This window comes from Dromaius novaehollandiae, chromosome 29 (assembly GCF_036370855.1).
Source record: "Dromaius novaehollandiae isolate bDroNov1 chromosome 29, bDroNov1.hap1, whole genome shotgun sequence".
Lineage (NCBI taxonomy): Eukaryota > Metazoa > Chordata > Aves > Casuariiformes > Dromaiidae > Dromaius > Dromaius novaehollandiae.
In genome coordinates this window covers 2,202,975-2,217,474 of record NC_088126.1, presented here as the reverse complement: position 1 = coordinate 2,217,474, position 14,500 = coordinate 2,202,975, and the positions used below count along the sequence as shown (strand labels likewise).

The following is a 14,500-nucleotide window of genomic DNA, read 5'->3' as shown; positions in this document are numbered from 1 at the left end:
GGGAAGCGGAGAGGAAGCCTCGTGCTCCGGGAGCAGAGCTCGGAAACGTGGGGAAAGGCCAGGGGTGCTGGCTAAGAGCCTCCCCAGGGCAGACCCGAGCTCTCGTCGGTGTGCGAAGGCCTGGCTTTGCTAAGGAGTAAAGGCCCAGTCAGTACCAAAACCCAAAAGACGTGGCTATCTTTGAGCAGAAAGTCTTGCAAATGCAGCGAGACAGGCACTTGCACCCAACACGTGCCCTCTGTCCCCACGAACACACCGAGCGTTCGCCCGGCCGGGCAGCGCCGGGCAGTACCGCGTGCCAGGTGGCTGGAGCCGCCTCGCCTATCGAGATTCCCGCAGACGCAGTATTCTTCATTCCCGCAGGCACGGAGTCACTTCAGTGCACACACGCGCGGCCAGATGTTACCTCTGTAACCACGTTTCTGCACAGCCACAGATTCTGCCATATAAAGACATACGCAGTTGCTGCCGCGTGTTATTTATGGCCTTTCACACACACACGTTCATGCGCGCAGAGCCACAGCGCCGGTTCAGCGGCTCATGCGTTAGTTTTTCCCCATGAAGAAATACACGCGCGCTGCCTGGGACAAGCACAGGTGCTCCTTGCCTGGAGCTAGCAGGCCCCTGCCCAAACGCCTCGTTGCTCTTCGGGGCTCAGAGCACCCAGGTAGCCACTTAGACGTATCTGGGAGAGGGAGGGAGGGAGGGACGGACAGACGTGTTTTTCCTCATGGTGAGATGCACGTTTGCTGTTGATTCCTGTCTGAATACGTTCTCCCTTACACCGGCTTTCCTGCTCCTTAGCCAAGTGGAGCCTATTGCTGTCAGTTTATTCTCCAGGGATGCCCAAGGTGCAAAGCTGGGGTGCTGGAGAGGAAACCAGCCACCCACCCAGCCGTGCTGGGTGTCCGGGACATGCCGGTGGTGCTGCAGGCCGTGGCCGGCCGGCTGGTGGCTTCAGGGTGGCCGGTATTTTGGAAAACACTCCTGTTTTCCCAGGCAAGATCCAGAATACTTCTTTTCAAAAGGAGGATTCACAGACTGCTTAAGGCAGGGAGTGTTTTGTGCCACAGAGTACAGTTCTGCTGTCCTGGACAGCCGCTGTGCCGGTCTGTGCTGCAGATGGAGGGTCCGGGAGGATCCCCCAAATGGGGCAGCTCCTCCGGCCCTGGAGGAGTTTGCCAGCACAGAGTCGGCCTGCGGGTCTGGCGCAGGAGCTTTGGTTTCCCGGGCCTGGCCTTGCCCTGCCGAGCGCTCACCGGGGCACCCACCCAGGAGCAGGGGCTCTGGAAGCGCCTCTCCCCGTCCCCTTAGCGAAGGTGCTCTGATGAGGTGCCTAGGCTTGGGCAGAAGGAGCGTGGAGCCCGTGGGCTCGGGGAGCCTGGTGGCATTCGGGCTTCTTTCCCATCGGCGGGGACAGTGACGTTAGGATCCCAGCTGCCCTGTTCTCCCATGTGCTTCAGTGGGGCCAAGCTCTCCCTCCGCCCACCCACATGACTCGTCCCCCTGGACCAGTGGCTTGGTCACAGCATGGAGGGATGAGAGGGACCTGAAAAGTTGTCGTGTCTTTCTCTAAGCCCCCCCAACCACGCAAACAACCTCCCTGCTAACCGAGCTATGACTTACAGTATTACACCGTCCCCTTGCTGATACCGCCCCTTCACACCTGCGTAGAGGGCCGTAAAGCGTCCCGCTAGCGCTGCTAAGCACCTGCCCAACCTGCAGTACATTCACCGTTATCATAACCTGCCACTGCTGCGGGCTGTGCCCGTCCCCTCCTGCCAGCTCCACGTGGGCTGGGACGGCTGATGCAGCCTGGTCAGAGCAAGCAGCTCCCCTACGACTGAGAGTTGGCCGTGGTTACTTGGAGAAGTCCTGGCTCAAGAAAGCATTTACGTACAGGCTCCAGTTCTACCCCAGTTAACTGAGCTTAAGCATATGCTTCTGCTGAAGCATGTGTTTCGGTGCTGCTTTGAACTGGGGCCCTAATGCAGGAGAGCAACCGACCCAGATGGGTGGAACACTGGGCAGCAGGTAAAATCCTTCCAACCGGGTCATCTGTCTGTCTGGCAGTTTTTAAACTCTGATCTGTGGCCCCAGAGGTCTGCGGACTGCTTGCAAGAGTCATGCGAGACAAGCAGGCCTGCTCTTTAGGAGTATATGTTATACAGTCTGCATTAGTTCTGGAAAAATTTAGGGGATCACAAACTGAAAGAGATTGCCAACCACTCGCTGTGTACTCCGTGCATCCATCCTCCCCTCTAACTGTTCCCATCCGTAAATGCAGCTATAGATTTGTCACGGCTTCAGTGGCTCGTTGCCACTAATATCTGCCGGCAGTCTCAAAGCCAGCTCTTGTTTATGCTGTCTCTACCTGAGCATTTCGAAGCACCGAACCCCCGGGCTGCGGCCGGCGTCTATTCCCCAAGCCCCGTCTCTCTGCTTCTGGAGTGACAAAGAGATCAACGGGAGCGAGCTGCGAAATGCTGACACACAGCTAAGCGTGACCTAGACTTTCAGCCTGCTTTTAGGCTATTTCTCTGTCCTAATAACCCCCTATCCATCTGCACTTTGCCATGCCCTGTGATTCAATTAGCCTTTAAAACAAATTACCCTTCACACTCAGCCTCCTACTCTCTCTCAGATCCTAAATTGATAAAGCCAGGCCAGGGTGCCGTGCGTCTCGGCGACGGACCCCCAGCCTGCCGTCCTCCTCGGACAGCAGCCTTCGCTTCTGGGAGGAAACCCCGAGACCCCGGCCCGGACCCTGTCCTCGCCAGCACCGGCCTGACTCCAGCCAGCCCCCGTGTCTCTGCTTGCGTGCGCAGCCCTCACTAACGCAAGAGACGAGTTTTTAAAGAGAAATCAGAGGGGGGGAGCGCTGTTGCCCGGGGGGTTCTTCTTGATGAATTTATCAAGACAAAAACTACGGGGGAGGCTGTGCAAGGACAGCCTGGTCGCAGTCTGCCGGAGCCCGCAACGCTCAGCCCGATAGTCACATCCAATTAAGTCTAATGTAAACACTACATTAAACCCCAAACGCCAGCGCGTGTGGAGCAGAGAGGAGGGGGAGGAGGAGAGGGGGCAGGTTCTTCAACAAGATGTTGAATCCGTGGGTAAATTCTCCCCTGGTGCTTTTGTGGTTTGGTTCGGGGGGGGGGAGGGGAAAGAAACAAAACGAGATAAGGGACTGGTACGTGGTGGCTCGATTCCAGTCGGGAGATGCGTTTTTTCCAAATAGAGCAGTGCAGCAGCCGAGAACAAGACCACTGTCAAACTTAATGACAGAGGACAGGCCCAGAAGGAAGCCGGCACGGCCGTTTCCCCGTAGCGAAAAGAAGGATGAGGACTTTAACTCTCGCTAAGTGAATCCTTTCAGTGTCCAGTGCTGGGAAAATGTCTCCCAGGCAGAGCTGTCTGGGAGAGTCGCTGCTGGAGCCGGCACGGCAACCCCGGCTGGGTTTCTCCGGAGCGGACGGGCCGGGCTCGGGCAGGGGGAGAGGAGCCCCGGGGAAACCTCCTAGCAGAGCCCGGCCCTCGGCAGCGGAGGGGCTGGGGGCTTTGGCCGGGGCGCGGGCAGGGGCTGGGGCTGCTCCCGGGCTTTTCACATGCAAAGGGAGATGGAGGGGAGGCTGGGGGGATGGGGAAGCAAAAGGAAGCAGAGCCTACCTCCTTCTCCGAGATGTAAAGCTGATCTCCCTTCAAAACCACATAACGGTTTTTCCAGATTTCCCTAAAAATGCCTTTCCCGCAAAATTTCCGCACCCAGCCAACCTTCTCGGGCTGCGCAGATTGCTGGTTTCCATCCTGTTGCCCCTAGCACAAAGAGAGAGGGAAGAAAATGGGGGGAAATGGTATTATTTTGGGTTTTACACTGCCGTTCTTCCCCCTCCCTCTTTGCCCAACTTTCGCCTCCCCTTCCCCCAGCTCGCCCCTCTCTCCACCGAAGCTGGGACCGAGCTGCTCTGCCCGATTCGCTCCACATAGATTTTCCGCTGCAGAGATGAAGCAACAATAATACCAGGGGGACGATGCAAAAATCACAGGCAGTTTCACTCTGTGCATTATATAAGAATGGCTGTTATGGTATATTCGCCTCACACGACATGCGTTTGCCGTTGCAAAGAGGTACGGGAGGGGGTTGCAGAGAATTTTAGCTAATCGATTTTTTACTGCAGTGAAAATAGTGGTTTTGAGCCTTTTATGAACAGTTAATCCTGAGGCGAAGTCTATGCCTGGGTTTGTATTTGAGATTTCTTCGCAGAGAGGGATGAGGTGTGTGAGCAGCAGATAGGCACACGCGCGGCGCAGGGGAGGCACGCAGCGACAGATCGCCAGTGTCTCTGTGCTTTATCGTTTCCTTCTGATCGAAAATGAAAACCGCCTGACTACATGTCTCCACGCTGCGCGGCGAGTGGTATCTCCTGGCAAATTGGAGAGGAAGGAGAGGCGGAAGGAGAGGAGTAGGAGAGACGGGGAGACGGGTGTTGGGGTTTGGTTTTGTTTTGATCTGGTTGGGGGTTTTCTGCAGAGCAAGGGATTGGCGAAAGGGAGGGGGCAGCGGCGGCAAAGCGAGCAACGGGAAACCGGGAGCGAAGCCCCCCTCCCCAAAACCTCCGGGAGCCTCCCCCACCCCGCCGAGCCCCAGCGAAGAACCAGTTCGACTCACCCTTTTTGCAGAATTATTCTTTTTCATCATTCCCCGGTGAGCTGAGCTGGAGGGCGGCTGGGGCGGGGGGCGGCAGAGAGGGGCTCCCGGCAGCCTCCTCCTGCGGAGAGCGCGGCTGGGAAATGCGCAGGGTACCGCCGCTCGCTCCCGCTCCGTCTTCCCCCTCTGTAGATTACGGACGCTCTCCAGTTACATGAAGAGCAGCCCGCCTCTGTAATGCATCCTTAGCCACGCCGCCACCGCATCCCCCCCGCCAGCCGGCACCGCCACCACCATCACTGAGCTCTCGTGGGCTTGCACTGCGCTGGCCCGGGCTCCCGAGCTCCATCTATAGCCGCGTGCGCGTGACGTCTGGGGTTCACGGGGAAGGGCGAATCGCAGCCCACGAGGGTTTTCTTCTTTGTTTCCGACTCAGAGCTGATGCGCGTGACTCAGGGGAGCGCGGCTCGTGTTGGCCTGTCGTCGAGCGCGTTCCCCACCATCCAGGCCACGTCCCCGCCTGGGTCACCGCAGAACTTCCCGGGAGATGGAGAAGTGGCCGGGTGGCATCGGGAGGGTTTCTGCCAAGCGGCGGCCGGGTAATTCGACGAGTAAACAAAGAGCACTGCAGAGAGGAGCAGGGAAGGGACTCCCGGGGAGGGGGCCCGGGAGAAGCGTTCGTTTCCCAGCAGTGAGCTGCTGGCAGTGGGGACCTGCGCTGCAAAAAGAAAGTGAAATGCAGAGCACCGCTTCCCAAAAGTGAGACGCTTGGGTTTTTTTTTTTTTTTTAATAACCTTTCTCTGCTTATTTGTTCCCCGCCATCGTATTTCATCAGGTCCTGCAAGACCAGAACTATCAGAGCGTGGGACTGAGATCACAGACTGGATTATAGATAGAGAGATGTGTAAAAAGGGGAGAGAGACAAAGAAAGGGAGAAATAGTTCTCTCTCGAGAGAGAAAGAAAGACTGATCAATCAATCAGTCGATCGATCAATTGCTGTATGGTGAAGACCGGAGTCTTTAGTCTGGCACACACCCACACTTTGCTGATTGTAGACTGTATTTTAACCCAAGTGCACTGGAATTAATTAATGCTTTGAGAATACTAATCACGTACTTGGGCTGTGCTGCTAGCATCTTTCAAAACATTTCAGACTGGAAGCACAAATAGGGGCTGAGCACCTGGAACATAAAGTGTTTTCAGAGCTTTTGTGAGTGAGGGGCTGGCAGTTTTGTGTCCTTTCTTCTTCAAACGCTGGTATTTCTGCAGTGCTTTCCCCTGTTTGTTTCATGAGCTGTGGGATGCGCTGAACACCTGGAAGAATGCAACAAGTTACCGTCGAAAACAAATCCGCTTCCCAGGCCGCTCAGAGCAGGGACTGCGTTTTCATTCTGTGCCTTACGCTGCAGGGCCCAGGCCAGAACTGGAGCTGCCTTCTTTGTGCCTCAATTCTCCCTTTTGTACCATGGGGATAATGTTTTGTGATAATTTTAGCAGGGAGTTAAGAAGTGGCTAAATACTTCAGTATTGCTACCTTTATTCTCGTCAGTAAATTCAGTGGTGTCAGGTGCTGCTCTGGTTTTTGCTTACGGGGCGCTGGGGAACGTGGATGCAGCGTAACTTCTTCCTGTGGTGTGGGAAGAGCCACAGTGATGATTAAAAAGGCAAATGTCCAGTGAGGGCTGCAGAGCTGGAGTCGGGTCCAAGGTCAGCGGTGACATCAGCCCTAGACCGCTGGATTGCTGCGCAGGGGCGAGGCCGGAGAAGCAGGAGATGTGCGATGGCGGAGGGATGGAGGCGAGTCCGCTCGCTGCAGCACAAGTTGACTATCTAAAGCCCCTGGCGCAGGTTTGCAAGGTTTCTTGCTGCACGGTGGAGTGCGTGTGCCAATTCTTTTAATAACATTTTGCCTCCCAACTGGACGTGTTATTCTTCACGTCCTGTTTTCCGTGGCCAGGTCCTGCGGAGCGCCCCAGAGGTGGCTGCGGTCCAATGCCAGATGGCATGATCCGGGTAGCGGGAGGAGAGCTCCGTCGTGCCCTTTGAATCGAAACCCGTGCTGACGAGGGCCCACTCTCTTCCCACATGACCTCCCTGCAGGACTATGAGGACAGCCCAGTGCCGGCAGTCCTGTGCCTTTTCCACCCGGCTCACTGAGATGTGGTTGGGTAGAATTTGGCTCAGGATTGTTTGGGGTTTTATCAGGGATTTACGTGCCTAAAGACGTACGGTTAGGTGCCTAGCGGGAATTTTAGAAGTGCATGGAGAAGATGCCTCACTCCCACCAAAATCCCAGTCCATATTGTGCCCTAGGTACACAGTTCCCTCAGCCCTCGGCCAAGTCAGGTTCCCTGTTGTCACATGAGAGTTTTCTGAACCGGTACCTGACGTCCTTACGTTTGCCACAGCCAGGGCATCCACTGTCACCTAAGCTGCCTTTCCAACAGCAGCCATCGTCGTGAGGCCGAGTGCCGCCACCGTGTCGTGCTGATGGCACGAACTTGTTTTCATCCCGTTGCGTTCCTACGAGCCGCTGCAGCGGGGACCAGTGGGTGTGGGAGCTGTGGCGGGGGAGCCGGCAGCGAGCAGAGGAGGAACGGCCGGCTGAGCGGCGGTCGCGCTCGGTGCCGGTGCGCGGGCTCTGCTGCGCCTTTGCTGGGCGCCTTCGCGGAGGTCAAGGGAAAGGGCAGTGGGTCATTCCTGCTGGTTTCTTCCAATCCTGGTAAACTCTTGTTCGGTGGTTCCCAATACACAGCCCTTCCCACTCCCCCAGCAGCAGGTGATCAATTTATCCAGACAGTAGAAAAACGGCTTTGAAAAAATATAAAAAGCTTTAGACATCATAAATCTCGGTGGCACTTTTAAGCCCATTTGTGTCTTGGGGGCAATGTGCAGGGCTCCGTGCTGGAATGGGCCATCCCAAAGACAACGAAAGGCAATGGCCAAACGGCGCTGAGCCCCAGGGCTGCCCGGGAGAAGGTCTTCGGCCTCTCGGCAGCCCCCCGAGACACCGGCCCGGGTTTCCGCGGGCGCTGAGGGCCCTTTGCACCACTCGGCCAGCAGAAAGGGGGTTTCACGCCGGTGCAGATGCCCATCGCTGGCAGTCGTACCTCCTGCCGTGGAGGTCCCCGTATAACGGCCCTGGGTGTAGCACCCGCATGCACTGTCCAAGGGGGGATGTCTGGGGGAATTTGAAGCGAGGAGGAGGAGGAATTTAGCTCAACCTGAAAGCCTCAGGCTGTTTTGGAAAACACCATGGGCGTAGCTGGTTGAACAAGCCTGCAGGCAGTGGTACGACAGTGACTCACGTTCGTAAAGGATGTGACCAGTGATTCAGATCTGGAAACCTAAACAATTCATACGGAAGGAAAGGAGATAGGAAGGAGTCCAGCTCCCATTTCCTTGCTTGCAATGGGCAGTCACACTCCCAGCAGGGGAACTGACCCCCGAATGTTGCCCACGCTGGATTTACTGGGCCGGGAAGGTGTCCGGGAGGGACGGGGCAGGTTGTGTCCCCCGGAGCCCCGGTTGCAGCGGACAGTGCAGCGTGGCACGTGAAGACAGATCCTCTGTGTGGCTGCGCGGGTCCCCCACCCCGTCCCCATCCCCGTCCCAGCTGTATCGAGCCCGGGTTGTCCTGCGATTATGGCCTGGTGCCCACAGATGCACACAAACGGCCCCCAATGAAATCAGTGGGTCTCACGTACCGGAATAGCTAATGGAAGAGTTTAGTCTTTTATTAGCTGCTAATTAACTCAATCCATAGTTTAACAATCTTTGTGTAGACCGTGTTGTGGGATGATTTCTTTTCCCAGTTTGTATTTTTAGCGGCGGTGTATTTTTTATTGCGGTTGCAGGATATATCGAAAGTACCTAATAAAAAACCCTGCAGGAAGAAGCAACTCGTGGCCCAGAGGTGTGAGCAACCACCTGGCTGTGAGCAGGAAAGATGGAAGCAGCAATGTTTAGATTATAGCGTTATAAAATTATGATGATCGCTTGTTCGGTACCTTGCTGTGCTGGCTCTGAAGAGCCCGTGCCAGGACCGGGCTGTCCCGCACGGCCGCAGGGCGTTACAGCACAGCTGGCGACTTTAGCCCTGTGCGTTTGGAGGTGCAGAGCAGTATTTTGAGCAGCCCCGGCTGCGCTGCGGGACCCCGGACTCCTCGACGCTGCAGACTGGCCCAAAGGCTCCACCTTTTGCTTTCTTTCATGCGAGATAAGGCCGGAGTGTGACAAACTGGTTCCACGAAGGCTCTCCGTGCTCCTCCGGTCGTGCAAAAGGGCTTTGAAACTGGGCACAGGGGACTCTCATGGTGGAGCATCAGGAGCCGCTGGGTGTTGCGGGGTCCTTGGCCGGGGTGGGAAGCTGCAGCCGAGTTCCCAGGCCACATTTCCCTCGCTGCCGAGTATCTTTTCTCTAAGTGAGCCGGGAACAATGGACTCGCAGGCGACTGTGAGTATCAGGGCTTTGAATTTTGTTACAGGGAGCACAAAAATCTCATTGTTTTTAGAGGGGAGGGTGAAAGAGGGAGGGAAAGGACCTTGAAAACATAGGCAAAATGAAAGGAGAACCTCTTCCGAAAGTAATGTTTATGTCCCTCTGCTTACTGTCCTCAAACATCCTATTTGCTCCGTTCGGCCCTGATGTTGCAGTTTTGCTCCCCTATGATGTGTTGATTCATAATAAACAGTTACCAAAATATCTTCTTGCTGCAAAAGCAGAACAACAAACACTCTCAGTTTATTTATGTATTTAAGACCCCTCCCCCCCCCGCATAATTTAGCCTCTGGATACCAAGTGTGAAACGGCTGCTTACAAGATGAATTGAGTTTAATTAGGGCATGTGGATTTTCTTGTCTCTGAAGATAATCACAGCACTGTTGTCTGAGAAAGGGGCCTGCTCGATGGGAGAATTTACCCCCCTGGAGAGGATCAGGCCAGGGGACTGCCTACATTTCCTATAAAGGCCATGATTCAGCTCTTCCCTCCTCTGCACAGACTCGCTCAGGGTCTGGCATCCCTGGCTGGCAGCAAGATCTAAGAGCCGTCCTGCGAGGCAGCTCTCAGAGCTCCGCCACGTTCCCAGCAACTTCGGACCTGGAGATCAGGCTCAGCGTGGACTCGAGCTCAAGCTAGGGGGTCGGCAAACAACTGCGGGCAATTGGGAGCGTGGGGTCGAGGGCACGTTTGAGGCTGAGCTAAGACAAGTGAGACAGGAGTTAACCCAGCCAGTTAGCGGAAAGGGCAGGAACAGTCGCGAGGTCTCCAGAGACTCAGTCCAGAGCTCTGTCTGCTCCTGGCACAGCATTTCCCAGGTAAAGGTAGAGCAAACTCTGAGATGAGGCACCTTTATGCCAGGTGCATTTGAGATTGTACCAGTATAGGTCTCACCAGTATAACCCTTGTGCTAAACCATTGCAGCCATATCTGATGGCCAGTTCTGATACTCAGTGTCTCTCCTTTCACTGGTGCCCTAAAGCACTTGCAAATTCAGCATCCCCTCTCCCTGGACCCTGCAGCCCAGCCAGTCTGATGCGAAGCAGCCTCCATGTAACAGAGAAGCAGGCCTTTATTTCCCCTGCAGTTTATTTTATAGACAAGTTTGGAAGGGTTTTTCTTTCCCCCTTAAACGAAATGTCTCTTCTATGTGTTCCTACTGCAATGTATTTTCTCTTTCTACCATATCTTCTCTCCCAGAGGTCCAGTTTTATTTAACATCTTTAATTTAATGATCTGGAAGGGGGAGGAAACCAGCCTGCTAATGAAATTTGCAGAGAGCTAACAAACTGGGCAGCTCTGCAAACATAGCTCAGGACTGAGAAGGCAACACAGGAGGGGAGGTCAGGAGCCGGAGGAGGATACAGGGTGGACCGTGGCCTGGGAAATTGCAGACTAAGGATCCCAGGCAAACAGGGTCTGTGGAGAATAGGACGATGGTAAGCATGGACACGGTAAGGTTGGAATCCACCCAGAGCTTCCACCTTGTGCAGGGCTTGAGGACAACCAGAGGAAGCAGCGTTCACTGGAGTCTGCGGACTCTAAAACATGACCTAAGAGGGGAGGAGAGAGATCAACACAGCAGCATCTGCCTGAGCTGTCACAGCAGCCTGAAAAACACACATCTCAGCAGGGTTCCTGTGCCATGACTTACCCCTCTGGGATCGCTCCATCCGTCCTGCCTCTCCTCTCATTGCTCCAGCCTTACTGCCATGCCCAGGGAGACACAGGTCTGCAGCATGGGGATCGGCATCTCTGAGGATCCTCTCCACATCCCTCAGATATGGCTTGCAGGAGCTGGCTGGGAAGGATCTGCTCCTCGCATGGTGATGGATACATTTTCCAAGGTGAGACAAAATGCTGGCAAGGAGACCTGTGGCAGGATCCCTGAGAGACTGCTAGCCCGGCTCGGCTGGCCCCCTCCGGGCCACCAGGCTCTGGCACTTCAGGCTCTTTTGTTTTGCTTCACATGAACAGAACTTATTTGTGATGCTAAGATAATTCCCAGGGATTTAGGAGCTCATTTCATTTGATCTGGCTCGTTAATTCCCAAGTCAATCGCTGATTAGAGGTCATGTGCCAGAGATCTGGAAGCTCACTTGCAGGTTTCTCAGCAGGACCTGCGGCGTAACGATGGGGACTGCGGAGTCCCTGCGTCCACCGGTGCCATCGCTCAACACAGCTGCTTACGCCAGGGTGGCAGCCCGCAGTGAGCCAGCACAAAGCCCCAGAGCCTCGTGTTGGTCAGAAAACAGCAGATAAAGCAAGAGCAGTGCACCGAGCAAAATACTTCATTTCTGAGCTGTTCTAAACACCTTTGGTTACAAAGAAAGGGAGAGTTGGAAACGAAGGAGAATTTTTTTATTTCATACGTCTCAAAATGTTTTGATATTTTCTAAATGAAAAGTTTCTCCAGAGTTTTGATACTGAAAAAACCAACAAAACCCTCAACAGTTCAGCAAAGCACATTTCCAAAGTGTTTCAATGCCGCCGCATTTGCATTTTGTGCTGAAAAAGCAGCTTTAGTGGAGAAACTTTTCTCGGCTCCAGCCGCATCCAGCCTCAGCATCGTGTAGAGGTATCACCTCCCTTTCTGTCTATTATCATCACGTCCTCCACATATCAGCAACTTGCGCTTTGTGCTCCAGCAGGCGGGTATGGAAAACAGCAAGGGACATTATTCTGTCTGTATTCTCCTGTTATTCCTGCTCCCAGAGCAGCCTGAAGCTGTGGCCAAAAGAAGAAATTACAAGGCTCTTCCCATTTTGCAGGGAGCCTAGCAATTGCCCAATAAATCTCCATCTGCAGAAGTATTAGTCACCCATGCCAGGGAAAGAAGCAAGGGTTTGAAAGACTGAGACTCTCCCATTTTGCTTCTGTGAGCACAGGAACAATACGAGCTGAGCCACAAAAAGCCATGGCTCAGCGGAGTGATAAAGGAACCAGCCTCGCAGAGAGTCTTCCCACCTCCTACCAAGGGCCCTGCTGTTTCCCTTTCAGCTCAGTCATTTTTCCATGAGAAAATGCCCTGGGAAACTGATTTTTAGTGAGGGGGAACTTTTGTTCAAGATGCCCTACCCCAAAGCCATACCCTTTTCCTTCCGGACGGGAAAACAGAATCTTCCCAAGACGTCAGACGAAGGCCCCTGGGAGCTGCTTCTCTTCCCCCATCTAGGGAGTTACGTGGCCTCCAGAAGGCAAGTTAATAACCCCACATACACGGTGGGCTAAAATTTTCTTGAATATGGTGCATGCACCCGCTGTATGGCAGAAAGCTCTGCAAGAAAAGGCAGAGCAAGACCCAGTGGCTGAAAGCTGAAGCAGGTCCAATTTTAGCTACGGTGTGTACTTAAAAAGAAAAAAATACTCAAGGCGGATAGACAGTCTGGGGATACGTGTTTTAAAACAAAGGTTGGGTGCATTTCTTACGTGCCTGTAGCTTAAGCAAGAGTTATAAATGAGATGTAGAAACTACGGGGTAAAGCTTGCTGGCTTGTGTCATGCAGCCTGGGATAGCCTGAGAGCTTCACATGAGCCAAAGGCCCCAATTCCCTGTTCGTTGCCAAAGTGCACTGTCCCGGGAGTTGTTCCCGACGGTCCCTGCACAGTATCGGAGAGACTGCCAGGAAAGGCTGCTCCCATCCAAGCAACGCAGCGTCTTTCCTGCACCCCCTCTCTGTGCTTCCGCCGGACCAGCGGTAGCAACCGAGCTCGCTGGGGAGAGCAGAGGGGTCTCACGGGCGTCGGCAGAGCGCGGCTCGGAGCCGTGGTGCTAACGCAAAGGCTCCTGCTCTGTCCAGTGATTTCACTCCCAGCTGCGCTTAGAGCAGGTGCCCTGGAGGCCTCTTGACTGCCCAGCAGAAATCGCAAGCCAGGGATTTCAGCTGGAGAGCCCAGTTTTGACTCCTTTCTGAGGAACGCTTTGCTTTGCCTGCGGGCAAGCCCTGATGCCCTTTCACTGGGAAAGGCTGATGCAACATCCCAAGTTATAGGATGGTCTTTATCTACCACGGAGGATTTGGTACCAGGAGCACAACCTTTCACAATACGCTGTTACGAAGTTGAGCCGCCAGGAAAAGTGAGAGCCTGTTGGCTAAATCAAGCCAAGCTTGGACGTCTTCTTTCAATAGGTCTCTGCTGCCTCCAGCAACAGCGGCAACTCCACCTCTGAACTCCACTGTCTGAAAAGGACTGCGGTATTACAGGGCGTTAGTGCTGCAGGGAGGAGAGTAGCAAAATGTGTCAAGCTTCCTAAATGGAAGGATGAAGACGATGGACTAGACGCGATGGCAGTGCCCATCCCATCCAAAGCAACGTGTGACGGTCCCACGTTAGGAAGGAAATGCTCCCTAACGATGTGGCCTGGGAACTCTGCCCTGCGCCCCGGCCCCACTGTTTTCACGCGGGAGCCCTGGAGCAGCTCCACCGTGCACAAACCGTCAGTCCCTCAGCACTGCAGGGAGGTTTTTGGATGGACAGGCGCCCAGGCTCAGAGTGACCTTGCTTCAGGGAATTACGCCAGAGAAATGAGTCTGAATTCAAGTACTTTCCATCCGTAGCAGCTCTGCAGAGCTCTCGGGGAGGCAGACACTCAGTCTTATTTAATTATGGCAAAGCAAGAGCTAAGGGGAGAGACTTGCTCATCGGTAATGGGTGTTCACAGAAGCCGGGCACCCACATCCTTAGTATCTGTTTTGACTCCTAACCTGTGCTGCTTTTCACAGTACCGGTGTCCAAAGAAAGGGAAACTCGGAAAGAATTCCTCTGGAAGGAGCAGACGAGTAACAGGGACCTGCGTTCCTCTCCTGGATGCCTGGACTCCAGCAGGAGGTAAGGGCTGGGATTACAGCTCTCCCCCGTTTACCTCTGCCTTCCCTTACGTGTCACTGCAGAGGAGTTGGGCCCAGGTTAGATTCCTCCCCAGAGCCAACCGGGGGGACGTGACCCCGAGGACAACAAACAGGAGCTTTATTGCCTCTGCTAAGAGGAGCAGGGTGGAGGAGCAGGGTGGAAGCAGTCCATCCCTCTCAGGCATCACTGCCAGAGATCTGTCCCCCACGGTCAGGGCTCTAGAAAAAAAAAGGCAGCGCTATCCAAGTCTAGCTCCCAAGCTAGGATAAGGCCAATTGCCCTTCTCTTCCCCCAGGTCTGCTCCAGAATTACAGTTCTCTTGTTTCTTTTCAAACCCAACATGTTTTATTACTGATAGAATAATTTTTATTGTTAAAAAAACCCACAACACTTTTTCAGTTCACAACATGGGAGCAGGAGAGGGTGCAGGGAGTTCTGCTGGTCTCCTAAGGTAAACAGAAGTTAACAGAGCAGAGTAAGGATGTAACTACACCTCAA

At 54.3% G+C, this 14,500-nt stretch overlaps 1 protein-coding gene across 2 annotated transcripts in view; it reads right to left on the bottom strand.

Moving 5' to 3' along the window:
• Positions 1–5,291, bottom strand: part of PLEKHO1 (pleckstrin homology domain containing O1) — a 28,874-nt gene extending 23,583 nt beyond the window's left edge. The window contains exons 1-2 of one of the 2 annotated variants that reach the window (XM_026117103.2): positions 4,670–5,291; positions 3,670–3,816 (exon numbers count right to left, since the gene is read on the bottom strand). In XM_026117103.2, the coding sequence (XP_025972888.1) occupies positions 3,670–3,816; positions 4,670–4,699 (177 nt within the window). In that variant the 5' untranslated portion in view covers positions 4,700–5,291. The remainder of the gene's footprint in view (positions 1–3,669; positions 3,817–4,669) is intronic. The other variant, XM_064499090.1, reaches the window with a different exon arrangement.
• Positions 5,292–14,500: the final 9,209 nt, after the last annotated feature.